The sequence below is a fragment of the Chaetodon trifascialis genome, chromosome 20 (assembly GCF_039877785.1).
Source record: "Chaetodon trifascialis isolate fChaTrf1 chromosome 20, fChaTrf1.hap1, whole genome shotgun sequence".
NCBI classification, from domain to species: Eukaryota; Metazoa; Chordata; class Actinopteri; order Chaetodontiformes; family Chaetodontidae; genus Chaetodon; species Chaetodon trifascialis.
The window spans coordinates 12,716,684-12,741,581 of NC_092075.1; the positions used below are offsets into that span (position 1 = coordinate 12,716,684).

General features: G+C 40.7%; 1 protein-coding gene across 1 annotated transcript in view; it reads left to right on the forward strand.

Moving 5' to 3' along the window:
• Positions 1-24,461, forward strand: part of nsmfa (NMDA receptor synaptonuclear signaling and neuronal migration factor a) — a 41,356-nt gene extending 16,895 nt beyond the window's left edge. The window contains 11 exon segments of the mRNA XM_070988931.1: positions 1,921-1,989; positions 6,888-6,940; positions 8,771-8,860; positions 13,278-13,408; positions 13,915-13,998; positions 14,149-14,182; positions 15,592-15,662; positions 15,862-15,941; positions 16,185-16,287; positions 19,878-19,953; positions 21,435-24,461. Of these exon segments, the coding sequence (XP_070845032.1) occupies positions 1,921-1,989; positions 6,888-6,940; positions 8,771-8,860; positions 13,278-13,408; positions 13,915-13,998; positions 14,149-14,182; positions 15,592-15,662; positions 15,862-15,941; positions 16,185-16,287; positions 19,878-19,953; positions 21,435-21,532 (889 nt within the window). The 3' untranslated portion in view covers positions 21,533-24,461.
• The last annotated feature ends 437 nt before the right edge of the window (positions 24,462-24,898 follow it).

The following is a 24,898-nucleotide window of genomic DNA, read 5'->3' on the forward strand; positions in this document are numbered from 1 at the left end:
GAAACAGCAAAAAGCATTTTCAGGAAGTTTTTTCCTCAACATGTAATGCAATCAAGAAATGGCAGTTAACAGGAATGGTGGAGATCTGGAAGACCCCCTCTTTGACTGCAGAGACCCTCAGAAGATGGTGCACTGTTCTACTGTGCAGCACCTGCACAAATATGACCTTCTTGGAAGTCTCTTCAGAAGAAAACTTTCCTGCATGTTTACCACAAAATTCAGCATTAGAAGTTTGCAAAAGAGCATTTAAACAAGGCTGATGCATTTTGAAAACAAGTCCTGTGGACTGATGAAGTTAAAATAGAACTTTATGGCCACAGTAAACAAAAGGTATATTGGAAAAGGATGCATAATTTCATGAAAAATAGAACTCCAACTGTTGAGCACAGGGGTGGATCGATCACGGTTTGGGCTTGCATTGCAGCCAGTGGCACAGGGAACATTTCACTGGTGGAGAGAAGAATGGATTCATTTAATTCAAGCAGATTCTGGAAAGAAACATCACACAGTTTGCAAAAAAGCTGAAGATGAAAAGAGGATGGTTTCTACAGCAGGATAATGATCCTTAACACATCTCAAACTCCACAGTGGACTGCCTCAAGAGGACCAAGCTGAAGGTTTTGCTGTGGCCCTCACATTCTCCTGACCTAAACATCATCGAAAAATCTATGGATAGACCTCAAAAGAGCAGTGCATGAAAGGGGGCCCAAGACTCTCACAGAACTAGAAGCCTTTTGCAGGAAGAATGGGTGAAAATCCAGCAAACAAGAACATAGAAACTCTTAGCTGGTTCGAAAAAGCCTTCACAGGCTGTGACATTTGCCAGAGGGGGCCCTTTTTTTTTAAATGGTAAAAGATATAATTACAAAAGTAACCTTACTTGAAATATTAAAAAGGTATATAATCTGTACCTTAATGCTGTTTGGAAATCAGGTCATCTTTTACTTGCTTGGTAAAGAAATGTTCTCCAGAGGTGCCCAAACTTTTACAGAGAGATGGACTCATTGTCATATTCAGTTTTGGTCTTTTTATGGGATTTGTTGACAGTAAGAAAAGTAAGGAATAATGCCAACCTTGGCCATTAAAATGACATTTTGTTTTTGGGTGAATTTTACATGTTATGTCCCACTACTTACCCAGAGTCAAAGTACTCAAAGTACAAACAACAATTTTGTTAAGCATGGTTGGAGATGCTCCATTTCTAGCACTGTCTCTGCTGACAAATGTTAATCAGCTTCACAGGACTGTAGGGTCGCACTTTTCCTGAATAACAACAATGAAGTCAGTTGAAGACACAGTCACACATTGACAGTGATGCATTTCACGCCATGTTTGTACTCTGACACATAGAAGTCCAGCTTGAGCCCAGTGGGGTATCATTATCTGTTACAGCCAGAACAATTTCAAAGTTTCACAATAGCTGATTTAAATCAATCAAAGGCTTCCACAACAACTTTGCTGTCTTTGCTAGTGGATTACAGCCTTAACATACAACATGTTGCTTCTCGAGTCCACAGATCTCTATGATCTGAATTAAGGCTAAAATAAAATCTCAACAACACATCAAGAACAATAAAATTCCCCAAAAACAAACCTATTCTTCTAAAATGAAGTACAATGACCAGAAAGGCACGAGGTCACAGGATCAGTGTCTCTATTGGAAGATGGATTATAGTATGCAGACCGACGCATTTGTTGCAGGGGTGACGAGAAAATACCACTTGAGCTGTTGCTGCGATTTGAATTTCTGGTCTTTCTAGTCAATGCTAGCTGCTGCCTACCGACAACTGCCTCCCCTTCCCAGCCAAATAAACCCTGCAGCTAAAAACCCTGGCATTAGCCTCCCCGCACTGTCCTACCCCATGCTACGCCAGCATTCATCCACGCTCATCCCTTTAATACTGTGCCACGTCCTGGCAGGGCTTTCCGGGGATTTGTGAAGAGAAAAAGGAGTGAGAGGGAGCAGAATTCAGCAGAAGTCATCCAGAGGTACGAAGCATCCTCCCGTCAGGGTGTGCTTTGCTGGAGCGTCGTTTGCACTTGTTTCTGGCTGTAGCTAGCGTTGTCTCTTATTTACAGCCGTGTCTAATCTGACTCAGCCAAAGAGTCACAATGTGGCACTTGAAGGTGTGAGGACGTCAGCAGCTTTCAAAGGGATCTGCTGACTGGACGCCCGGCTACAGTGCCCCACTTTCAAGGCCAGATTTGTACTGCCAAACACAGTGAATTGTATCTTTATTCTGAGACAAAAGATCGAAACAGGCACATACTGGTTTGGTGGTTAAAAAATAAATAAATTAATTTAAAAAAATCTACTTGTATTGTGGATTCTACTCAGCCACACCTAGATTGACTGCACTGGCTGCAAACCCATACCTAATCTGTGAGAATGGTTTTGGAAAATGGTTTGGATAACAAACTGGTATGTCCAAGCACCATTTGTTGTCAGATATTTTGGTTTTATCCTCATAATTTGAATTTTCCCTTAAAGTAAAAACAAAACAAAAAAGAGAGTGGGGGACCACAGAGTGAGATTCTGTAACACTTGCAGGAGTAATGACATCAGTGACAAGTTCAGAAGCTATCCCACTCAGGCCCAGATGCTCCGTCACACAGGGGCAGATGGTGAATATGACACCATGCAGTCCATCTCAATTCCTTTGACATCTCAGTGTCATCCATCTGCAGTGTCAGTGCATTCACATTGTGTGTTATTTCATCAAATTGAGTGATTTGAACACGAGGAAAAAATAGCCCAACAAACTTTTAGGAGCACTTTGCCTCTTTGCTCTAAAATCCACTGGAAAATAAATCCTCCATTGACCTGAAACTTACAAGATTATGTCTTATCACACTGAGGCCATGTCCAGCCTGAGGCAGTGAAACATTAAAATCCATGTTTTTTTTTAAATTTGTGTCTTTTATCTTCTCTAAGATGGTTGTTTGACCACCAAAATCAACTCAAAACAGTAAAACCAGCTCAGAGTCAATAAATTAGAAGTCCCTGCTCTTGTGTTGCAGTGTGAACAGGGAAAGTTACCCATGAGGCCTGAAGTTTCTGACTCGGTAGAACACTTTGTTCAAACAACACTTTCAAAACAGCAGAAAGTTTCATTTCAGATAAGAAAATAAACACGAGTGTGAATGAAAAATCTTTGAATCATAAGCATTTTAAATGCATCTGCATTAGACATGACCTAAGTCACAAAGCAGAGCACAAATTATTAGTCAAATGTAGTTTGCAGGCAGTACTTCTGTCGAGTACCAGTGATGGCAGAGGATGATCCTCATCTCCACATACAAGACGATTGTCTGTAAAAACCACAGCAGAGCACATATCAGCACTGCTCTTCATCATCCCCTGTGATCTCAGAGTGCTTTTCATCATAAAAACTCCTAAGTGCTCTGTACCCTTTTGATGTGAGGCATTCACTTCCCTCTCTTTCATGCACCACTATATGCAAACAATGAATCTGGCTCTTTTCTTTTGATTTTCTGAGTTTACTTTAGTACACTGTGAGATACTTCTATGTTACTTGATTATTTCCATTTTATGCTGCTTTACTTCTATCCCACATATCAGAGGGAAATATTATTTATTTGAGAGCGTTAGCTACATAGTTATGCCTACACATCAATGCATCAATCATATATTTTTTATAAAATGAGTCATTCTACATACAGATTACTTTTATTTTCGGTACTTTAGATTTTAATGCTATTACTTAGAGTGGAGTATTATTATAGTGTGGTATTGCTACTTTTACTTAATTATCTGAGTAATTCTTCTCCCACTGCTGATCAGACATTTTAGCTGCCCACAGAGATCCCCTTATAGTTTGCCAAATTGAATGCATCACTCAGTGTCCGATCTTTAAAATGACCATTGACTGCATTACTATAATAAGAACAAAGCTGCTAAACAGATATTTATGCAAAAATTACTACTCAACTACTACTCTACTCAGTTACTACTTTGAAATATGAATCCCCAATATGTCATATTAATTTAGGAGATAATCGCTTACTTCAGACTGTATTACATTGGTATGTCCATTGCATTAATTAGCAGAAGAAACAGGGGCAGGCAGTAGACAATCAAAGTAAGTAAAAGGTGACAGGAGAAAATACTGAATGTATAAACAGGTTATAGAGAGTTACAGAGAGCTAAAGAAGGACCAGACAGATTGTCTTTAGTTAGAGGTGGAGGTGGACATGGCTTCTCCCACATTCCCTCTCTTTCTGTCCAAATCTCATTAACGGTCTCCACACCTCTGCTTTGTGGGCAGCTGAGGACAATCCAGGTGAAAAGATGTCTGTCTGACTCTGTCTGTGTGTGAGTGTGTTTAAGATCTCTTTCTCAAAGTACAAAGTAACAGTGATGTCACTTATCTCTAAGTAATACCAAGTTATAGTCGCTCCTTGTTAAGCCATGTTATGGTTTAATGCAATTTGTGTCGCTTGTGAAATTAGCAGTGAAATTCCTTGTTTGATGTTGCAAGTTTACTGTTGTTGACATTTTGTATGGAGGTAAACTCGGGACAAAGAGACTCCAAAGACTTTTTTTTTTTTTTTTTCCCCCTTTTATGTTGCTTCTATTTTGATGTGCTTCTCCACTGCTGGATCAACATGGACCCGCTCGCACAAACACACACTCACAAACTACATGCAGAGATCATTAATCATGAGTGTTGACTGGTAGCTTGGTGCACTGAAACTGTGTGCAGAGGCGACATGGGAGGCAGGCAGAGAGATAAAAGCTTGTTTATCTGGGGCTCTTGCATAGAACATCATGTCAGGATCAGGCAGAAAGTCACAGAGAAAAACTATACAGTCCCTTTGTTGTTATTTAAGACGCTAAGTGGATTTCAAGTGGAACGTGGTAATGCAAAGCCTTTATATTTAATTACTTATAGACTACAAAGATGTGGTTTTGTCAGAGCAGCATAATGTTGCTAGGAGACGTGAAAACCCTTGTCTACTTTTAGTAATACAAATAGTAAGACCCTGCAAGTAGAAAACATAGAGAAACAACCTAGATGTGTCTGTAGCCGTGCTACTCAGCTATAACAAAGCAATTTCTATGTGACCACATGTGATGAAAAACACATTTTTCTGAAATAAAGGGCTCAATAATGAAATAATATAAACTAATACGGCTTTACTCTTTGACTAAATTGTTTATTTTCGAAGTTAATAAACATTTCCCAGCGTACATTGCGGGCCCACATATGTGTATGATTGTACAATGTGACTGTTAACAGCAGCGTGAAGCAGATCTATAGCCATTACAATCCTGCTCCATCGGGCGGGCGCCACAGTTCTGCACCCGTGAGTCTCCTGATGAATATGGACGTCGACAGGCAAAATATTTTTCATCGTAGAGAATCATTAGCCAGTGATTAGCCTAAATGAAATAGCCTAGATTCTTCATAACTGCATTTGAATAAGGAAGATGAGGAAAGCCAGCATAGTGCATCGAGGTCCCTTTCAACCAAGGATGGAAAGCAGCAGTCAGCAGTCACATCCTCGAGCAGATTAAGGTAGCCTATGTAAAGGTGGAAGTTATAGCATCTCATAGCATCTGTGTGAAATTGGTTATGACCAGTACGATCATAGAAATTTTATAGGAATACTACAGGAAACGATGTGTCTCTGCGACATGTCACTTTGATCGTGAAAGAGAAATTACACTATGGAATGTATGGGCTACAATATAGCACAGAATGAAGTGTTTAGAGTATACAGTTCAGAGAATATTATAGATCCAAGACAAACCTGACAAAAGGGCAGACCTGAGAGAATCAGGCTGTGTTTGACAAAATGTCAATGTGTTTGCTGTTCAGCACCACAGACAGCACCAGGAATTCATCAATACACAGCACAGTTAGACCGCTAATACTTCTGCTCCATGTTTGGAGTCATAGATTCCAACTTACACAAACCTCAGAAAAGGGATCAGCGAGTCAGACAGACTAGACTCAACTAGTGCTCTGCTGCTGGGGGGTGGAGAAGGGGCATTGCAGGTTAATAATGGAGATGTATTTTGATCATTTGGTCACTAACAAGGGGGGTGGCGTCCCCTCGCAAATCACCTACTGGTGATGAGGTAGACTTTGGGAAAAGAAATAAAAGCATAGCACTTCTGTCTGAACTCTGCGGTGTGTGTATGAAAGTAGGGATGTGACCTAAAATGTATATTATGGCAATATTTTTGCTAGCAGCTTCTATGGGATCTCCTCTGTATATTTATGGCACAATGTAATGCCCAGTATGTGACTCAGTCACTATTCTTTGACAAATCCAGTACTGATCAGGCTCTTGTCTCAAAAATAAATGAAATCGCTAATGCATGAAACCAAATTACACCCGGGTCAAACACAGACACCATCTGCAAAGCAACATCTCATCTGCCTGGAACAAAGTGACTAAACACACGCTATCATGCACCAGTCTGGCGAAATAAACTCCCTCTGATGTGTTTACTCGAAGAGCAGATGCATCAGCAACTACAAAATACGAAAGTAGGGTTTCCCTTTAGGCTGCTGTTACATGAATGTCCAGTGTCTCATAAATCTAAACTACAAAGGATGAAAAGAGGTACTTAGGCAACGTGGTACAGTGGTACACTGCACCCACACTGCTCCTGTAGGAAGTGTTTTCCTCTCACATTGACAAGGAAATGTGTATATTTACCTACAATTACAGGATCTCCTTGTTGACCTCTTTCAGCAGAAATAGACGCTTGACACTAAACTCTCCTCTTTTTGTCTTGCCTGCTTTTACTTCCCGCCCACCCCTCCCTCTTCCCCCTCTTTCTCCTTTACATTTCGGTTCTTCCTCTGTCCTCCATTATCCCTCCTCTGCTTTGATTTCTCTACCCACAGGAACTTCCGGAAGCATCTTCGGATGGTGGGCAGCAGAAGGATTAAAGCACAGAGTGAGTCAGAGATGTGTGTGTGTGTGTGTGTGTGTGTGTGTGTGTGTGTGTGTGATGTTTGCTCAAATTGACTGTGACGTTGTTCACCCCGCCATCATTCGTGTTCTTTCTCTGTTTTCTGGTGTGTTTTTGCATGTGTGTGGCACCAAACGCTGCTGCTTTGCTGGGATTCCGTAATGCTCTATTGCATTTCCTTGAGGATTATATATGCATCAGTGTGTGTTTGATACGCCAGCGATATGAGTCTGTGCATGTGCGAATGTATGAGTGTGGAAGCTGAAGACGGTCTTTTCCTCTTGCATCGCTTTAAATGTTTGGGCCTATTTTTGGTTGGTTGGTTGTGAAGTTTGAAGACGAATTGTTTTTTAAAGGAAAGTGATGATTGGTAATAATGGAAGGGCGTGTGTGGATTGGATAGCAATGTGAGGGGGATTTTGGGATGTGACTGGTCTGCAATCTGTTCGCTTGTTTGACCTAGAAAATTAAATAGAAAGAAGATGTTGAAGGAAGCCAGCTAAACGAGTTAATGAATAAAAATGTTGGTTTTATTTGTGTCAAATTTTCTTTTCATGTTCAGATGACCAATCGGGAATAGTTCTCACAGAAATATGAGGAAATTATACAATTTGTGCAATCATAGTCCAGGACTATAGGGTCAGAAATGAAATGGTTAAAGGTGGCTTATAACAATGTCAGCCGTTTTAAAATTGGACCTTAGTAGACTTTTGCACTGTGGACATATACTAAAACCCAAAATATCGTTGCTGCTGACAGTCATGTCAAACTTGTCCACACCTCAGACCTCCCCTGCTGTGAGGAGGATCTAGTTCTCCTCGAGCCAATTTCTTCTTCAGGCAGTTTCTTCTCACATCTCTGCATTGCTTTGGGTGAGCTGACATTCTCCTTATGGTCAACAAATTTGGTGGCAAGGCTGCAGGTTTGATTGAGCCAAATAAAATAAATCATATATAAAGGAAACTGGGCCGAATCAAGCCTGAGGGACTTAAGAGACATTACAGCCCTATCAATCATGTTCTGACTATAAAAGTCAAAGCTCTCCTTAAGATGACAGAGTTATTTGTGACGTTGGGATCACAAAATATGGCAAAGTATTATATTATGATTAAAAAACATTTTCTAAAAGGCAACCTTGTGATGTCTGTGTCACCAAAAAATGTCTTTTTATTTCATGTGGAAAAAAACTAGTTGTTGACCTCGAATGTATCAGCAAACGTAAAGACATTTGTACTTGAAAATATCAAGCTGGTATGAGCAGCAAAATGAGAAGCATTAGAGAGGATCCATCAGCCTAGACACTACAGAGACCCAAAAAAAAAAAAAAAAAAAAAAAAAAAAGTACAGTGCCTTGAGGGACACTCTTGATTAACCGCGCCGAACACTTTCAAGTGGTCTAAAAACACTCTAAGAGCACGGTTATTACTGCTCAAATCAGAGCTGATTTAATTGACGGGGCATAGCTCAATAAATCTGTGAAACGAGAGCAGTCCTTTTAAATCCATACTGATGATCACGCAGGCAGAGATGAGCAACAGGATTCTTCATAGTGTTAAAGAAATAGGATTGTTAGAAGACTGTATGTGTGTTTGGCAGTTTGTATATGCAGGCATTTGTTTGTGCAGAGGAGGGATGGCATTGTTTGTACACTCTTGTGAACTTGTAGCTGCATCCGCCTTTGCACTTCTGTGTTCTCGATGGTGAGTGTACAGAGGAAGCAGCCAGTCTGCGGGCTTGTTAGTGTGTGTGTATGTGTGTGTGTGTGTGTGTGTGTGTGTGTGTGTGTGTATGACTATCTCTCCCCGCCTGCACTAGCATTCGCTGAGCGTAGATCGAAGAGTTTCAGCCGTTCCTGGAGTGACCCCACCCCTGTCAAGACTGACTCTCCTCATGAACCCAGAGACAGTGAGTTAACACAGATTTGTGCACACGCATGTACACACACACACATGCACACAGAGATGCTGACACACACAGTGCTGTACAACTGCTGTAGAGAAAAAAAGTTGCAATTAAAAACTGATGAAAAAAGGCTTTACCTCTGAAGTAACCAACCCACATTTACAGACTAGGCAAAACACAGACATTCATTAATGCCAGTGTGTGTGTGTGTGTGTGTGTGTGTGTGTGTGTGTGTGTGTGTGTGTGTGTGTGTGTGTGTGTGTGTGTGTGTGTGTGTGTGTGTGTGGCAAATTTTGAGCAAATGCTGCAATGGTACAAAACAATTTGCATTGCAATGAAGAGCATACAGGGACACATTCATGAGCCAGAGCTTTGAGAGCATACAAGGACATTGTTGAGGTTTTAAGCCTCCCAGGGGAATTTTATTAGAAAGTGTGAGCGAGCCGTAGGTTTTTTGTTTTTTTGGGGGGGTTTGTTTGTTTTTTTTGCTGGGCAAATTATCAGTTTGTTGCATGCATGGACCCTTAAACTGAGGGAAGAAAAAGTCAAAAATTGACCAGGACCTGTGAGGCCTTTTAAATAATGTTAAACAACGTTTTTGTTTGTTGACAGACATAACAATGAATTAAATGTCATATTAACTGCCAGACACAAACAAAAACACCTTTAAAGAACTAAATCAAAAAGCGCTTAAGTGTCCTCTTGTCCTCAAGCGTTTACAATCTGCCCAAACAGCTGCAGTGAGAATTGTGGGAGCGTATTTTAAACAATGCATTCAATGCAAATTACCCATCTGACTCTTTGTGCCCTCACATCTTGACTGGCAGATTGATTACAGCTTCAATTAGCTTTTTGCTAACTCAATACTTTCGTGATTAATTAATTTGCCTACACAGGTGGTTCATACGGAGATGAAAGCCACTTAGCACTTAGTATTTGTCAGCCATAACAAAGGTCTAGTAATCAGAACTTTGATATATGAGCCAACTTCCAGTAAAGCCGGAATGAGGCCAGATCATCCGGAGATTCGGAGGTCAACCAGTGGAAAAGTGTTTCTTAAGGCGGAGCAAAGACAGACTGCAATATACAAAGTACAGTACACAGTGAAGAAGGTGACAAGTGCTGCTGTTTGCAAAAGTCCAAAGTATGGGGTTGTACAAGTAGGTACAAATTTGAGGTAGCTGTACTTCCATTTTGGGAGATTTCCTACTTACAAAATGTATCAGTAGGAAAGATTGTACTTTTTCTCCACTATGTTTATCTGACCATTATTGTTATTAGTTGCTTATTATTTTTTATTTCATTAATCATTCACTTTTGTTCCTTTTTTTCAACTTTTTCTTTTTTCCTTCCTCAGCTGATTTGAAATCATGAAAATCCTAAAACAGGAAAGCTAACTCTTTTACTTTTGATATTTGGATACATCTTTGCATATTACCTTTTAAAATATGACAGCCAATGCAGCTTCTTCCATAAATGGCCAACTGGGAGGTGGTCTAATATGCTGGTGCCAAGCCATTTGTTCATTCTGATTCCCTGTGATTTTTCTTTCCCTTATATCCTGTGAAGACCCACCCTACTCTGCCTGTGATTGGCTCCGACCCTGACATTTTTTTCTAACCCTAACCAAAGCAAAGAACACCAGCCAATCAGAGGGACAGTGGGCAGATTAGCCTAGTATTTTTATTAGTGTTTTCTTACTTGAGCTACTTGAAAGATAAAGCCACTTTTCATCAAATGTCTATGAGTTATCGTGTCTGCAACCTGTACCACAGACACATACCAAATAGGACTGATATGACAATATGCTACTGCAGACCTCTGTTAAATTAAGGTGCCACATCATAGTTTTACAACTCAGCTGCTGGTTTTGGCAGATCAAGAACTAACACACTGAATATCCATGGACATAAAAACACAATCGTGTACAAACTGGCTGTCTCTGCTGTTGACTCTGACCTTGTCCATCTGTCTCCCTATGACCGTGAGTCTTTCTTCAACTTTGTGATGCTTCTCTCTCTGTGAGTATGTCTTCCAGAATGGAGTGTGTGTCTCAGTCTGAGTGTGTCGAGCTGGTACAAATGACGCGAGGACATGTGTGGAGTGTGTCTCAGTGTTTCTGAAGGGCTTTGAATATGTGAATCAACACACACTGTTTGCATGTGCTGTTTGTCTATGTTAATGTCTGAGTATCTGTGGTTTTTTGTGTTTTTTCTCCACCTCCATCTTCAGTGTTTCTGTGTTTCAGAGTGTGATGAAAGATAAATGAACTCAATGTCTAATGTGTGGCTGATGCCTCTTTCTTCCTCTTTCTTGAGGGAAATGTATCATTCTGGAGGAGCGACATTGTCTGTCTTGATTGTCATTTTCCTCTTTTTCCATACTCTTCTGCTTCAAACTGACATTTCCCTGTTACCTTTTTTATTAGAAGTCTTTACTAGCAGTCTTTGAACAAGAACTTGACTGATTCTGCATTTTTGAGGTCAATCTCAACATATTTGAGAGGTGGTATTTCAGTTCATCTATGATTCGCTGTCACAGTAGATTCCGATCAGAGAAGAATGACTTCATACAATAGGCTCTTTATTTAAACCAGGTGGAAACACTTTCCCAATTTCGTCCTCTGGGAGATCAATAAAGGATTATCTTATTAATTTTGTACAGGACAGCAGACACATTGACACGTTATTTTAGGAAAAGCACAGGTGTTGCTAATAATACAGTGATGGCTTTCTGTTCTATTTAAGTGTCATAATTAGCAATGGTGGTTATCCATCATGTAGAATATCCTGAACCAGGAACTGAAGCAGCCATCGTTAATGTCATTAATTACACCTTTGCTTTTCTTGCTGTAGCACGCCAACATGTCTGCCACTAACTAGAGTAGGATTTTCCTTAAAAAAACAATACAGCATACATACAAACGATCACGAAACGATACAAACGATTAACAATCACGCCATTCCATTTAAGGGGAAACTATCTCAATGAGCATTGTTATTAATCAAAGCTCTTCTTATGTGTGATGGAATCGTTGGTTCTATAGGATAATTGAACTTGACACCTCATTAATAAATCCCCTCTAGGTGTGAACTAATTCAATAGCTGTCTAGCACCATAATCCAAGGTTATACAGAGGCCCAGTACGGATTCATTCAATGACAAGCTAATATGCTAATGCCCGCCTCTGTGTCATCATCATTTTTTTTGGCATCTATTAAAAGTCGAATAGCATTGGTCCCCAGAAAGTACACACCCTTTCTGACCCTTTCTATCAAAAACATTCAGATTCCTCCTAAGGAGTCCAACGATTTCAGCGATGCAGAAAATATGGACAGAATCGCAGAATTTGTTCAAAAAAAAGAATCAACTCTAAAATGTGGAATATGGCAGAAATGACCAAAATGTGGGTGCAATTTCTAAAAATCAGGGTTTTCCCTATCTTGATAAGTGTTTTTTCACAGCGCCTAAGGCACATTAACAGAAAAAAAAACTACTACTCAAAGTCAAAAAGCCCCTCTGAGAGAGAGAAAGAAGCAGAACGCTAGCAAGAGCTCATCACTTCAGCAAACTCTCAGAAGTGTAAACACAGATGCAGGACGTGGGTTTGTTGAAGACTTTGTGGCTGTATGTGCAGAGTCAGATATTTTGTTAGGAAAAAAAAAAAAAAAAATCAAAAGGCTACATCGGTTTCTGGTCAAGTGAGCGTAGCCCGAACAGCAGAGTAGCCTCCATCAGATCCACTTAACCAATGCACCAGTTAACCAGTTCCAGCTGCACGTGGAGGCTGTCCTGCAGAAGATCTATTAATAAAATAATGTTAAAAAACAGTGCAAAGATGTGCTGCATCAAATTAATTAATATTCATTAAAATTTGGATATTTTCTGATTGAATTGTTGAACTTTTATTCGTCCACTGCATGATTAGACACCCTTTCTGATGACAAAATAAGCTGAAATTGCTGTGTTCACTACACTGTTTAGTTGATTTAGTTTTGTAAGATAACAGATTAAAAAGGGTGAGGGTAACATCTCATAAAAGCACAACTTGATAACACATAACCCTACCTTCTTAGAATAGCCAATGATAATGCCAGTTTTCATAGCTCTCCTTGTTAGCCGATGCCAGAAATCCTGCTGCTACACTCACTATCGCTCATTCTTTTTTCCCCTTCTGCCAGCTGTCTCTTTTTTTTCCCCCTGTTCCATCTGTCATTTTCTTATGCCACCACCATTAGCAACAAACTCCATCCTCTCTCCTCTCCTCCGCACTACCTTTCTCTATTTCCTTGACATGTCTTTCCTTCACTCCCAGATTTTCTGTTTCTGTGTCAGTGTTCTCGCCTCCCACCCAACACTTCTGCCTACATCCTATTATCTCAAGTGTTTTTCCTCATCCGCATCTTATATTCTCTTCTAGGCGGAGACCTCCAGGCTTCCTGTGGTACCCTGGATGAAGGTGGTGTTGATGATGGTTTAGATTGGGAGGAGGAGAGGGAGATGGAGAGGCTGGCCTGTGAAGGGGATGACTTTGTACCTCCCAAAATCATGGTAAGAGATCAGTACTTACAGTACTACAGTCAGGTAAATGCTGGTGTTCTTCCAAACTCTACAACCCTTTGTAAAGCTGCCTTTGCGCAGTCTCCAAACCTAAGCTGAGGTAGCCCTGATGATGGATTTAGTCATTTAGAAACAAAAAAACAGATTTCTTTCTAAAACATAATATAAATGGTTGCTTTAGGAAATGCTTACTTTCGCATTACACACAGACAGCAGATGTGGGTTAAAGGAAGCTTCATCTAAGAAAGGTAAATCAATATGCAGGTGCAGCATCTTAAAGGCAACTAAGGTTCTCTCAACCATACCACTGCGAATATTCTATAGAGCGGTATATTCCCCACAGACATGAGAGTCTGCTCCTCTGCTTTCCTCTCATTTCTCTGAAACTCTTTTCTCTTTCCCTCACTTTGCTCCATTTCCTCCCAACCCCTCTCCTTCCCTCACATCCCACTCAATCCATATTTCCTGTCCCTGTTCTGTTTCTCCTTCACCTTTAGCTGATCTCTTCTAAGGTCCCCAAGGCAGAGTACGTTCCCACTATAATCCGCAGGGATGACCCCTCAATCATCCCCATACTCTACGTGAGTCCAACAGTGACATGTGCAGACAGATGCATTACAGCACACCAGCATACCATGCTTACAAGTTGTTTCTGCAAAGTTTTATGGAGACAGATTGCAAAATAAATCAAAGTAGTTAACAGTGTTTTGTATGACTGTCTTTTTCCTTAGGACCACGAACACGCAACTTTTGATGATATTTTGGGTGAGTAAATATTCCTGTTTATATAAGTATGCACCTTTTTCAGCTGTTTTATAAGGCTTTTCCTATTTCTTTTTCAATAAAAATCAAGTTTTAGTGAGTTATTTTCATACAAAAAGTAACATGAATAAAATATTCTGTATACTCTAAAAGAAATATGATAATGACTGTAAGAACAGAAGATACTAATGTGAAACATGAAAGTGACGACTGCAAATGTTTCTGAGAGAGAGAGATATGTAAAAGATGACATCAATTCCCCCCTCTGAAAGGAAATTCAGTCACCTTTGGTCTTGAACCTGGACCGTGCAGCAGTTTGCCTGAAGCATGAACTTTGACTCAGACTGAGGAAGTTAAAGGTCTGAAAAATGAAACTTAAGGGCAAAGAAAAAAAGCATCTCAGGCACAGGACACAGTGCCTACTCGGCCCTGCTACTGCAACCAGCAATGATGATGACGTGATTGAGAGAGCGAGAGAGAGAAAGAGAGAGAGCCTTTTTGGACGGCATTCTCAGAAAAATCCTACGTTGGTCGTAACTGAAGCAATTACAGGAAATGGTTCCCATGGTTTGCTAAGACGATGACGAACCCTGTACTGAATAAGCTCTCGCCAAGTTATTGAAAGTATGTCAAAGAAAGGATGCACGTTTCCATTTTACCTTCTTTCATTGACCTGTTTTGCTGTGAAGTACTCAACATTTCATTCATGAATGCACTGATACCGCTTTTATTTCAAGTACACTTGGGCACCTGCCAATACCGAGTTCTGAAATTAGTATTTAATAATACCATTACAGCTCAACCATGCGTATCATTACGGTTGCAATGCAGTAGAGCTGCCTCCGTTTGACGACATACTATTTGATGATACGGTTTCTGTTATGTGGTGACAGCTGGGAATCTCGCACCTTGTACCGTATGTCATATCCTGTATTGTCTAAGGCTGGTGACGGTTGGTCATCAAAAGCACTGCACTGGGCACTAGCTTCTGTTCTTTTTACTGCCTCTGCATTGTCTCCGGACATCTTCATTCCCTTCTCCAGCATTGGCAGCAAAGTTGGTTGTTGCTGTTTCCCACTGTTAGCATCAGCAAACTCCTTGAACTCTGCTTTGTGTTGGTTCTTTAAGGAGCTACTTTTCACCCCTCCTTCAAACAATTTAGCAGAGCATAGTTTGCAGTTTGTTCTACTTTTGTCATCATTGCTGGTCCTAAAATATCTCCAAGCTGCTGACATTCTCCCTCCTCCGCCTACCTGCTTAACTGATGACAAGTTAACACCACATTGCTGTAAAGTGGCATCAGGTGCTGTTGTATCGGAGTATTTTTAAATTGTTACTTGTCTCTTTTCTTATTCCTTTCCCTTTCGGTTCTCAGTCGTTTACATCAATCCAACCCTTTTTCTCCCTCACAGAGGAAATAGAGAAGAAGCTCACGGCTTACAGGAGAGGAAGCAAGTTCTGGAGGATGCTCATCTTTTGTCAGGTGAGGAACAAGGAGACAAAAAAATAAAAGTGATACTGTAGGATTTATTTGGGAGATAAAATATGAAATTCTCAGAGTAAGCAGCTAGACTGCATTAAAGGCCTTCCTTTGGGATCTAAGCTCTCAAGACCTTAATTAAGAGGAGGCAAATTAGCAGTTGTGGTAGTACTAATGTGTTTTCTTTCCGTGTGTTTCTCAGGGAGGCCCTGGTCACCTGTACTTACTGAAGAATAAAGTGGCAACCTTTGCTAAGGTGGAAAAGGAGGAAGACATGAGCCAGTAAGTTACCATTTTTCCATGTCTTATGAAGCATCGACATGTGATGAGGCTTTACAAGACATGAAAAACATTCGGTTATAGTTGGTGTTGTGTGTTAGAGCTGTTATTCTATGGCCGCTTGCTGTGGTGAATGTAAACAGGACAGGATCGTTTTCATTTGCTGTTCAACTGTCAATGAGATTGATTACATTCAGAAGGAAAGAAATGGGATGCTGTGTAACTGTAGCTTTTGTCTTTATTCAGATTCTGGAGGAGGCTGAGTCGCTTCATGAGTAAAATCAACCCAGAACCCAATCTCATCCACATAATGGGATGCTACGTCCTGGGCAACCCCAACGGAGACAAGGTATACAGACACTGCATAATTCAACAACATGCAGTAGGCCATGATTTTATTTATTCATTTATTTTGTGATATGTAGGTATGTAGATCCTTTAAAATCCATCTTTGTGTTGCATTAATATGGTTTGAACCCATGTGTTTTAAGAATTGAACATCATTTTGGCCAATAACACATAGACAGAAGATATGATTATTTAAGGATTATACGTGTGTCAGCTGCTGACTGATGTTGCTCCAGTGGCACTTATCCACCATTGCTACGCTGTAGCTCATGTTCATCTCCTATGGCGGGTCTACAGAGATACTACATGGAGCCCCCAAGAACTGTGATTGGTCATCTTGGGCTGCTTGTGTTTTCTCCTACAAGTGACCGACCCCTGTGAAGATTCAATTAAATAGAAATTGAATGAAACTGCACCGGTGGGACCAACGTACGCTGTAACACGAGTATCGTTCATAACAGGATCTCTGTTGAAACACGTTCGAAACCAAAAAACTTATGTGTTACACAAACTTTAAGGTTCGTCTAGCACAGAGGTGCATAGATATTTTTCCTCTGCATCTGTTTCGTTCTGTTTGTCTGGTAATCACCATATTATCCTCCTGGCAGTTTTTCCCTTTCTCTTCCTCCACTTAGGAGAACTATTATCTCTCTCTGTGCAATAATATTGGATATAGCTGTGGAGCAGACATGGTGTATAATGCTGCACCTCTCTCTACCTGACATAAACAAATAATCAGACACATGACCGCATACACACATACAACAAACACATGCAAAAAAAAAAAAAAAAGAAGACGAAGACACAAACAAGCTGGCAGACACTCTCACATACACACACAGACACATGCCATAGCCAGCGGTATTTGTCTGACCTAACTGTCTATTCCAGTCATGTCTGCCAAAATGCTTTGTTATATAAAGTGGATCTCTCCGGGGTTGATGGACAGTCTGGCAGTCTGCAGAACACACTGCACATCAGTGATATCTCCACCCCTACAGACAAACACAAATACATGCAACTGTTTCAAGAGAGCTTGAATCCAAAAGCAAAACTGGTGTGGTTCTTTTGTGTTCAATGGTTTGGCTTCGCCCCAAGATCTCAAAGTGAAATTTTCCCATGAAGGGCTTGTCTAGTATAATCAGGAAACACGAGTTATGAGGGTTTGTTTATAGCCCTTAGTGCTTGTCATTCTGGGCAACTATAAACCTGCTCTCCATTGCCAACTACACCACATGGCCAAAAGCTTGTGGACACTTCCATACAGCATATCATACGCTGATACATCAACCTCTGCTCTTCTGGGAAGTCTTTTGATGAGATTTTGGAACTTGGCTGCTGGGATTTGCTGATACTCAGCTAGAGGAGCATTAGCGAGGTGGGCCACTGATGTTGGGCGATAAGGCCTGATTCGCAGTTGGCATTGCAGCTCATCCCAAAGACCGAGCTGAGGTCAGGGCTCCCTGCAGGCTGCTAAGTTCTTCCATGTTTAACTGTGAAAACTACTTCTTTAAGAACCTCTGTGCACCACAAAGTTGGACACCATTGTCTAAAATATAACTGAATGCACTAAGGATGCGCATGGAAAAACCCACTCAAAGCAGACTTTCATTGATTGGCGGTTTGCTGTCTTAACGCCTGCTGAGGGACATAGCCTGAACCATAACCCTATCATAGTGTATGTCAATAATTGTTTTTTTTAATAATCATATACCATTACCTCCAACCAGAGATAAACAGAACATCATGAACAGAACACATTGCTCCTGGCCTGTTTGCCAGAGTTTAAATGGTGTCAGCTTGGATCCCTGTTCAATCCATTTTTAAAGAGCAAGTTTTAATGTTGCCAAATGCTGCACCCCCAGACAGCACAAAACAAACACATGCAAACGCACCGGAGCGACAGACAGGATGTTATTTCAAATATCGAAGCAATATGTTCAGCCAAAGGTTCAGGCTGCAGATATGAAAGCAAGTTACACGCATTCAAGTCACATACTGTAACTGCATACACACACTCACTCACTGATGCACGTTCATATACTGTGTACTTGGGGGAACTTCGGTGCTGATATAATGTGATAAAGTATATCATCAAGCTTATAAATATTGACATGAGCCTGCAGCCGTGGAAGAGTGGGTTGACTTCAACAGAGAGGTAAATTGGACCACCTCCTCCCCGTTTGAAAAGTTAAAACATAATGGTTAATGCATAATTAATAAAATCACTCAGCAAATATCAAAGGGGTCTATCTTGTTAAGCACAACAAAAGCTGATTTGGAGGATGCAGAGCGAAAACAAAGGCTCAGGATGGAGAACAGCAGGTGAGCGCGCCAGAGAGGCAGCCTGACCCAGTTTTCACCCAGAGATTTTCCCAGCATGTTTTGGTTTTGTAAGCACAAAATCTGCATCACTGTTGGCAACAACGGCCACTGAGAGCTTGTAAGAAGCCACAAAGGACAGAGAGGAAACTACACAACTTGAAGACATTATTTGAGATTTGTCATTTGCCTCCAGCTCTCTCTCCGCACTACAGACGAGCCACGCTGCCTGCGTCTCCTCAGCCGATCTCCCCTCGACGTCTGGCATCCAGCCATCTTCTTTTATCTTTATCAAAGGACTGCAAAAACAATGAATGAAAGCTGCTTCATCTTTACCACCTCCATTTTAACATCATAAAGTAGAAAACAAAAGCACATTTGGCCTTTGATTTCTCTGACGGGGGGTATTGAGATCCCTCATGACTAAATTCAAGTGAAGAATCAGTGAGCTTCAGTGGATCGTGTGTGCAATGAGACAGAGAACTGCAGGAGAAATGACTGAAATACCAAAAATCACTGAAACTCTCCAACTAAACAAACTGAAGTGCAATTAGGGCTGCTACTAATGGTATCCTTTATTTCCTTTTGATTGATCGAATAATGGTTTATTCTAAAAAAAAAGAAAAGTTTCTAGAGTCCAAAGAGATGTCTTCAAGAGCTTGTTTTGTCAATCAAAAAACTTACAAAAACCCCAAAGTATTCCCTGTACGACCACATAATGGTGTGCAAAATCAGCAAATTCTCACGTTTAAGAAGCTGGCACCTGCAAATGCGTCACATTTCTGGTTGATGAACAACTTAAACGATTAATTGTTTATCAAATTTCCTCATCAGCTAATCATTTCAGCTCCACATGTCACACTGTGATCGTCGTGGTATGAGGCAAAAACACTTGCAGGACTACAAATGCAAACTATCAGCGAGCATCTCAAATCTTGATTTTAATCTTCAATTTCCTGAACACGGGTCTCTTAGCTGGGGATATAACAGACGCTGGGGTCCTTCTCTGAACTTAACAAGCTCAGGGGCAGAGAGCTTGTGTGAGGACCAGCTGGAAAAATGAAGTCTCATCTCGTTTCCTGTCTTCCTTGTTACCTGCTCAGTAAGAAAGTGCATGTCTGCTTGGCAGTAATCAGCTGGATTCATTGCCACTCTTGTCTGTTTCTACGTTTGTGTGTGTTGTGTCTGAATATGCAGGCTCCCCTGCTGCCAGTCTATCCAAATGCAGTAGGATTAATTGGTGTTTGCTTTCTTATCTCTGCCCAACAGCTGTTCCAGAAACTGAAGAATCTGATGAGGCCTTATTCCGTCGAGTTTGAGTCGCCGCTGGAGCTGTCAGCACAGGGTGCGTCTGAACAAACATGCAGATACACTCGAACACGCAGATCTCAGACACACACGTATGCATGGTGACTCACACACACATGTTCTATCCGGTCACTCATATGTTCATCCTGTTCTTGTACACGTCGTGCTTTCTTTTCTCTGAATACCTATTAGGGTGGTGTTTTAATACAGTGTTTAATGTTTCTATACGAGTTTGTTATTTTATCCAAGTCACATAGACCTGCACCCACCCACCCACCACACAGGAAGAGGAAGCAGTCATGTTTGCACTTTTTTTAGACCCATCCTTCTCCTCATAGCTGCAGGTGGGAGAAGGGATATAGAGTACTCTCTATTCAACACAATAGTCAGTATTACAAAAGCCTGTACTCTGCTGTCTCTCTTCCCTCCTGTACTCTTGGTACATCCTCTGCACCCCTGATGATTTACAACCTACACATAAAGACAATACTAAAACAAATCAATTTTCACAGGTAAACTAATGAAGAAACGTGTAAGTTCCCACATGGGTTGAACTAATCCTCACATGAAACCACACCAAACTTTCATTCCATACAAATCAACCATGTCTGTTTATGTATCATGTCACAGAAACAGCAAATATACTTTACCACCTGAATTGAGTTTTTCATCATCATAATCAAGAAATGCTGTTCAACACATCTGGATATCATTCGCTTCTTTAGATGCACAGTCTGCTCGTGGCAATGAAAGCACGATGAATGTTTTTTATGGCTATGTTTAGACACCCACAGCTCTTGGTTAAGGTTAGTGAAAGATAGGTTTATTGGATCAAAGTTTAACCAAAAGTCCATTTTGTTCCCAAACTTAACCAAGGTGCTTTCATTACCTAAACCTTTTTTAGGGGTTAGCGAGACAACTCGCTCGAAAAAGTGTTGTCACTGAACATCTGTGCATAGATTCAGAAATTATGTTTTCCTTCATTTGACAATACAACTTAGTGGCAGATGAAAGCCCTTTAGAGGACAGTGAGGAGCAAAATTCTATTTCTAAAACAATGCACAAGCGCTCACACACAGATATCATTCCACATGCATCCACCGCTAATAAAGCTCATGCTGCAGTACACTAGCATTTTTTGCTGATATATAACCCCTATTCCAAAAAAGTTGGCACACTGTGTCAAACATAAATAAACAGAAAGTAATAGTTTGCTAATCCTTTTCGACAGATACTCAAATGAAAACAGCACAAAGACAATTTATGTAATGTTTTACCTCATCAGCTTCATTGATTTTTGTAAATATATAATGAACTTATCTGAATCTGATGGCAGCAACAGGTGTTTTTGGAATCTTCCACAGGTAAACAGGCTCATTGGTAACAGGTGATAGTATCATGATTGGGTATAAAAGGGGCATCCTGGAAACTCTATAAACCCTATATTGTTCCTGCATAACAGTGTCTCTGCTTCCTTGCACATGATTCAAACTTGTCCTGTCTCATTTACTCATCAAGGCAAGGAGATGATTGAGATGTACTTCGACTTCCGCCTCTATCGACTTTGGAAGACACGTCAGCACTCCAAACTCTTGGACTATGAGGATTTTTTGTGACAACGAAATCCAGATAACAGCCCACCGGTGCCACAAGGAACCTGATTAAACTGATCCAATGACTGAACATCGCTCAACTGTAGTGCTCAAGCCGTCAATTTAAACAGTCATATCTGCTTTCGTCCGGGAGAGGACTGGGAGAGGAGGAAGAGGGATGGCGAGGCAAGGAGGCTGAGGACCAACTGAAATACGCTGTACCTCTGCTCCTCCTCGTTTTCAGAGTGAGGATGAAAGACTGAACGGGCAGAAAAAACATGTGTAAAAGTAAAAAAATGAGCAAAAGGCAGAGACAACTGGACTGTCCATATCTTAGTCAGCAACTCTTTGCCTCTTGAGTTTGAAAGCAAAAAGGAAAATCAAAATGTATAAAAAAAGAAATATCACTTTAGTCACACCTCTGTTGTAAGGACATATTTTTTGAAGCAGATGAGCTTCAGAAAAATCGCTGAAACTCATTTTGTCATGATGTGGTTCTGTGTTTTGACTGGACCTCACAGATAATCTCAGACCCCGGAGACATACATATACATAAATAACCCATATGTCGATGTGTGTGTGTATATATATATATATAGAATATATTACATGAATATATTAGCATAGCTTTAGTCATGCAAATAATACCCCATATGAGAATAATGATGCATCATTTATTTTTGATGTGCATTGTTGTGCAGTTTCATATGGAAATACTTTGGAATAACTCAGGTTTTAGCCATGAAGTAATTTATCCGTTTGTCTATTCTATCAAGATATTGTAATCTTCATCACCATCGCTTGGAACGAATGTATTATCTCTCTAGAAATGCATCTTTGGTTTGAGGAGCTGAGCTTCATGTTTTGGTTAAAAAAGAAAAAAAGAAAAAAAGGATAATATGCTTACTTTGCGTGTGTGTGTGTGAGAGAGAGAGTGTGAGTGTTTATGAGTGTTTTCCACGTTTAAAAAAAAAGAAAACATGTAGATGTGTGTATTTTTTCCTCTTTCTGCTTCTCTGTTAAAGCAAAAGTAATTGTTTATCACCTTTAGCCCCCAGTTTTTTCTCTCTTTCTCTCACATACACACACACAGACATTCTAGTGTGATTCATGATGTCAAGAGGGATGTAACAGCCATCAAAGTGCTCCTACCCCTGTAGTGTAGGAGTTGCCCTATTGATCTCTCCTGCTCCTTTGCAGAAGGTTTAGGCCACTTAGCCGGCCCCTGTCATCGGTGCCAGCTGTTCCTACTATCTGCCAAAAACTCTTGGCTTCTCTTAATGGCAGTCAAGCGAGCGCCCGCCACCTTTCACTTCGCTGGGCTGTGATCCAGTCTGAGGACCGGAGTTCTCTGAATTAAAACAGATCTGCCAGGAGTTGAAGCTGTTAACAACCATCTGCTGCCCTTTGCCAGGTGTCAGCTAGTTAAAAGGCCCAAAATATGCACTGAGTGTGTGTCTGCGTCCGAGACCCCTGCACAGCGACCTGAGCTGTCTCCAGTAGGTTAAGGATGGTCAACTGTGGAGAGCAGCAGCTGAGCTTACTGCTGGACCACAATATGAATGAAATAACGTGCAAGTGCTCACACACAGACACACACGCACACAAAACACTATAGCTGGGACGAAAAGAAATGTTAAGTCAATAAATAAGGACAAAATTAAAGGGGCAATTCACAGATTTTACAAATGAAGGTCAGCTTCAGCTTGAGACTCCATACTTAAAACAGAGAGCCTGCGTTACACCGTGGCAGTGTGGAGTTTTGAAGGATGCGTGAGTTTAGAGCAACAGGAAAGGTGGAGTGAAAGATGCTATTGTACTATGGGAGGTGTAGGATTCTGGGATTTTGGGACTGGACTCGTACTACAGACAAAAGTTCGGATATCTTCGTGTCTGCAGCGTTGATTTCAACCATTTTTTTTTTCTCTCACAAGTCCCCAACATCGTGGCAATGCAATACAAAAATCAACAATCAACAACAACAAATATAATTTTTTACAAATTTGTATTCAACAGAACAGTTGCCTCATGTAACAGCATTTAAACTTAACTCTAAAAGTGCTGCTATCCCAGTTTTTACATTGTCCGTACTTTAAAACTTTTCAAAAGGCAGCAATCCAAGGAAACATCGCCAAGTCACGCCACGGCTCACTGCTCAGCCAATCACATCAGTGCCCTACCATGACATCAGCCCCTGAGTGCTGTAGAGCTGCTGAGGGTTCGCATAGGCGACAGGCTCGCAGAACGTTTACAGAATACATGAGGGAAGAGATTTTTGTTAATAGATTTCAGTGGTCACAACCCTACATAACACACATTCACACACATAAAGAAGTTCTACATCTGTGTGTGGTAAATACTTTCCAGTTTGTCATTATTTGTGTGAATGTGTTAATATTTGGAGCATTATGTGCAGACTTTTTTGTGTTCAAGTCTCACTGAAGTGCTCTCTCTCGCTCTTCTAGCAGGACTCTGGTTTTCATTTGCTTTTGCCCTCTCTCTGACATTGCAGTGCTGGCCTACACTTTGTCTGGTACAGACAAGTGCTCTCTCAGCCTGAGTCACACAGTACATGTTTTCACTGCAGATTTAAAATTCAACAGTTACACAACCTGTCATATCAGTGAGCAATTTTAATTCCAGCAGAAGCATTAAGCTGCCAAATTCTCAAAGATGTTGCCCTAAACAGCTGCTAGGTTTAATGGAGTATTTTTTCTTTCAGATTCGACAGTGGTGTGGTGGATACTGATGCCATAGAAAACATCTCATATATCTTGTCTATTAAGAAGTTACTGTTAATTAATCTGCTTGAATTTATTGGACTGAACTGACCATGATGTGAATGGCACTCTGACTCAGGAGTTCGAGAGAGTTCTCTTGTTTTCTTCTTCAGCAAAAAAAAAAAAAAGAAAGAAAAAAAAACCCTTTCGCCGGAAATCTAATTAAAGATGCAAATGTGTCTGTTTGTCTCTCTCAATCTGTGTTGTGCTTGCCATTTTTCATTTAATCTCACATGATGATAAAATGGATCAAGGTGTAGTTCTCTGTAATGTATCGACTTTGAGGAAAGAGTAATTATGAACAGAAACTTGCTGAGATACCGCAGTTTAAAAGACTGCAGAGAAAGAGGTTCCCCGGTTATCTAAATCTACACTATTACATGACCTAACAAGGTTCTGCACTCCAAGACCCTTCCTTATTTCAAACAGTAGACTTGCGTGTCATTTTGGCCCTAAGACCCTGAAAAAAACATGTTTCCATTCAGGATGTGTCCTGCATCACAACCCTCATTTGAAGTCTGAGAGAACCTCTTAATGAAACAAGTCATTACTCGTTATGGACCGGTTTTAGTGGCATCTAGTGGCGAGGTTGCAAATTGCAGCCAACTGA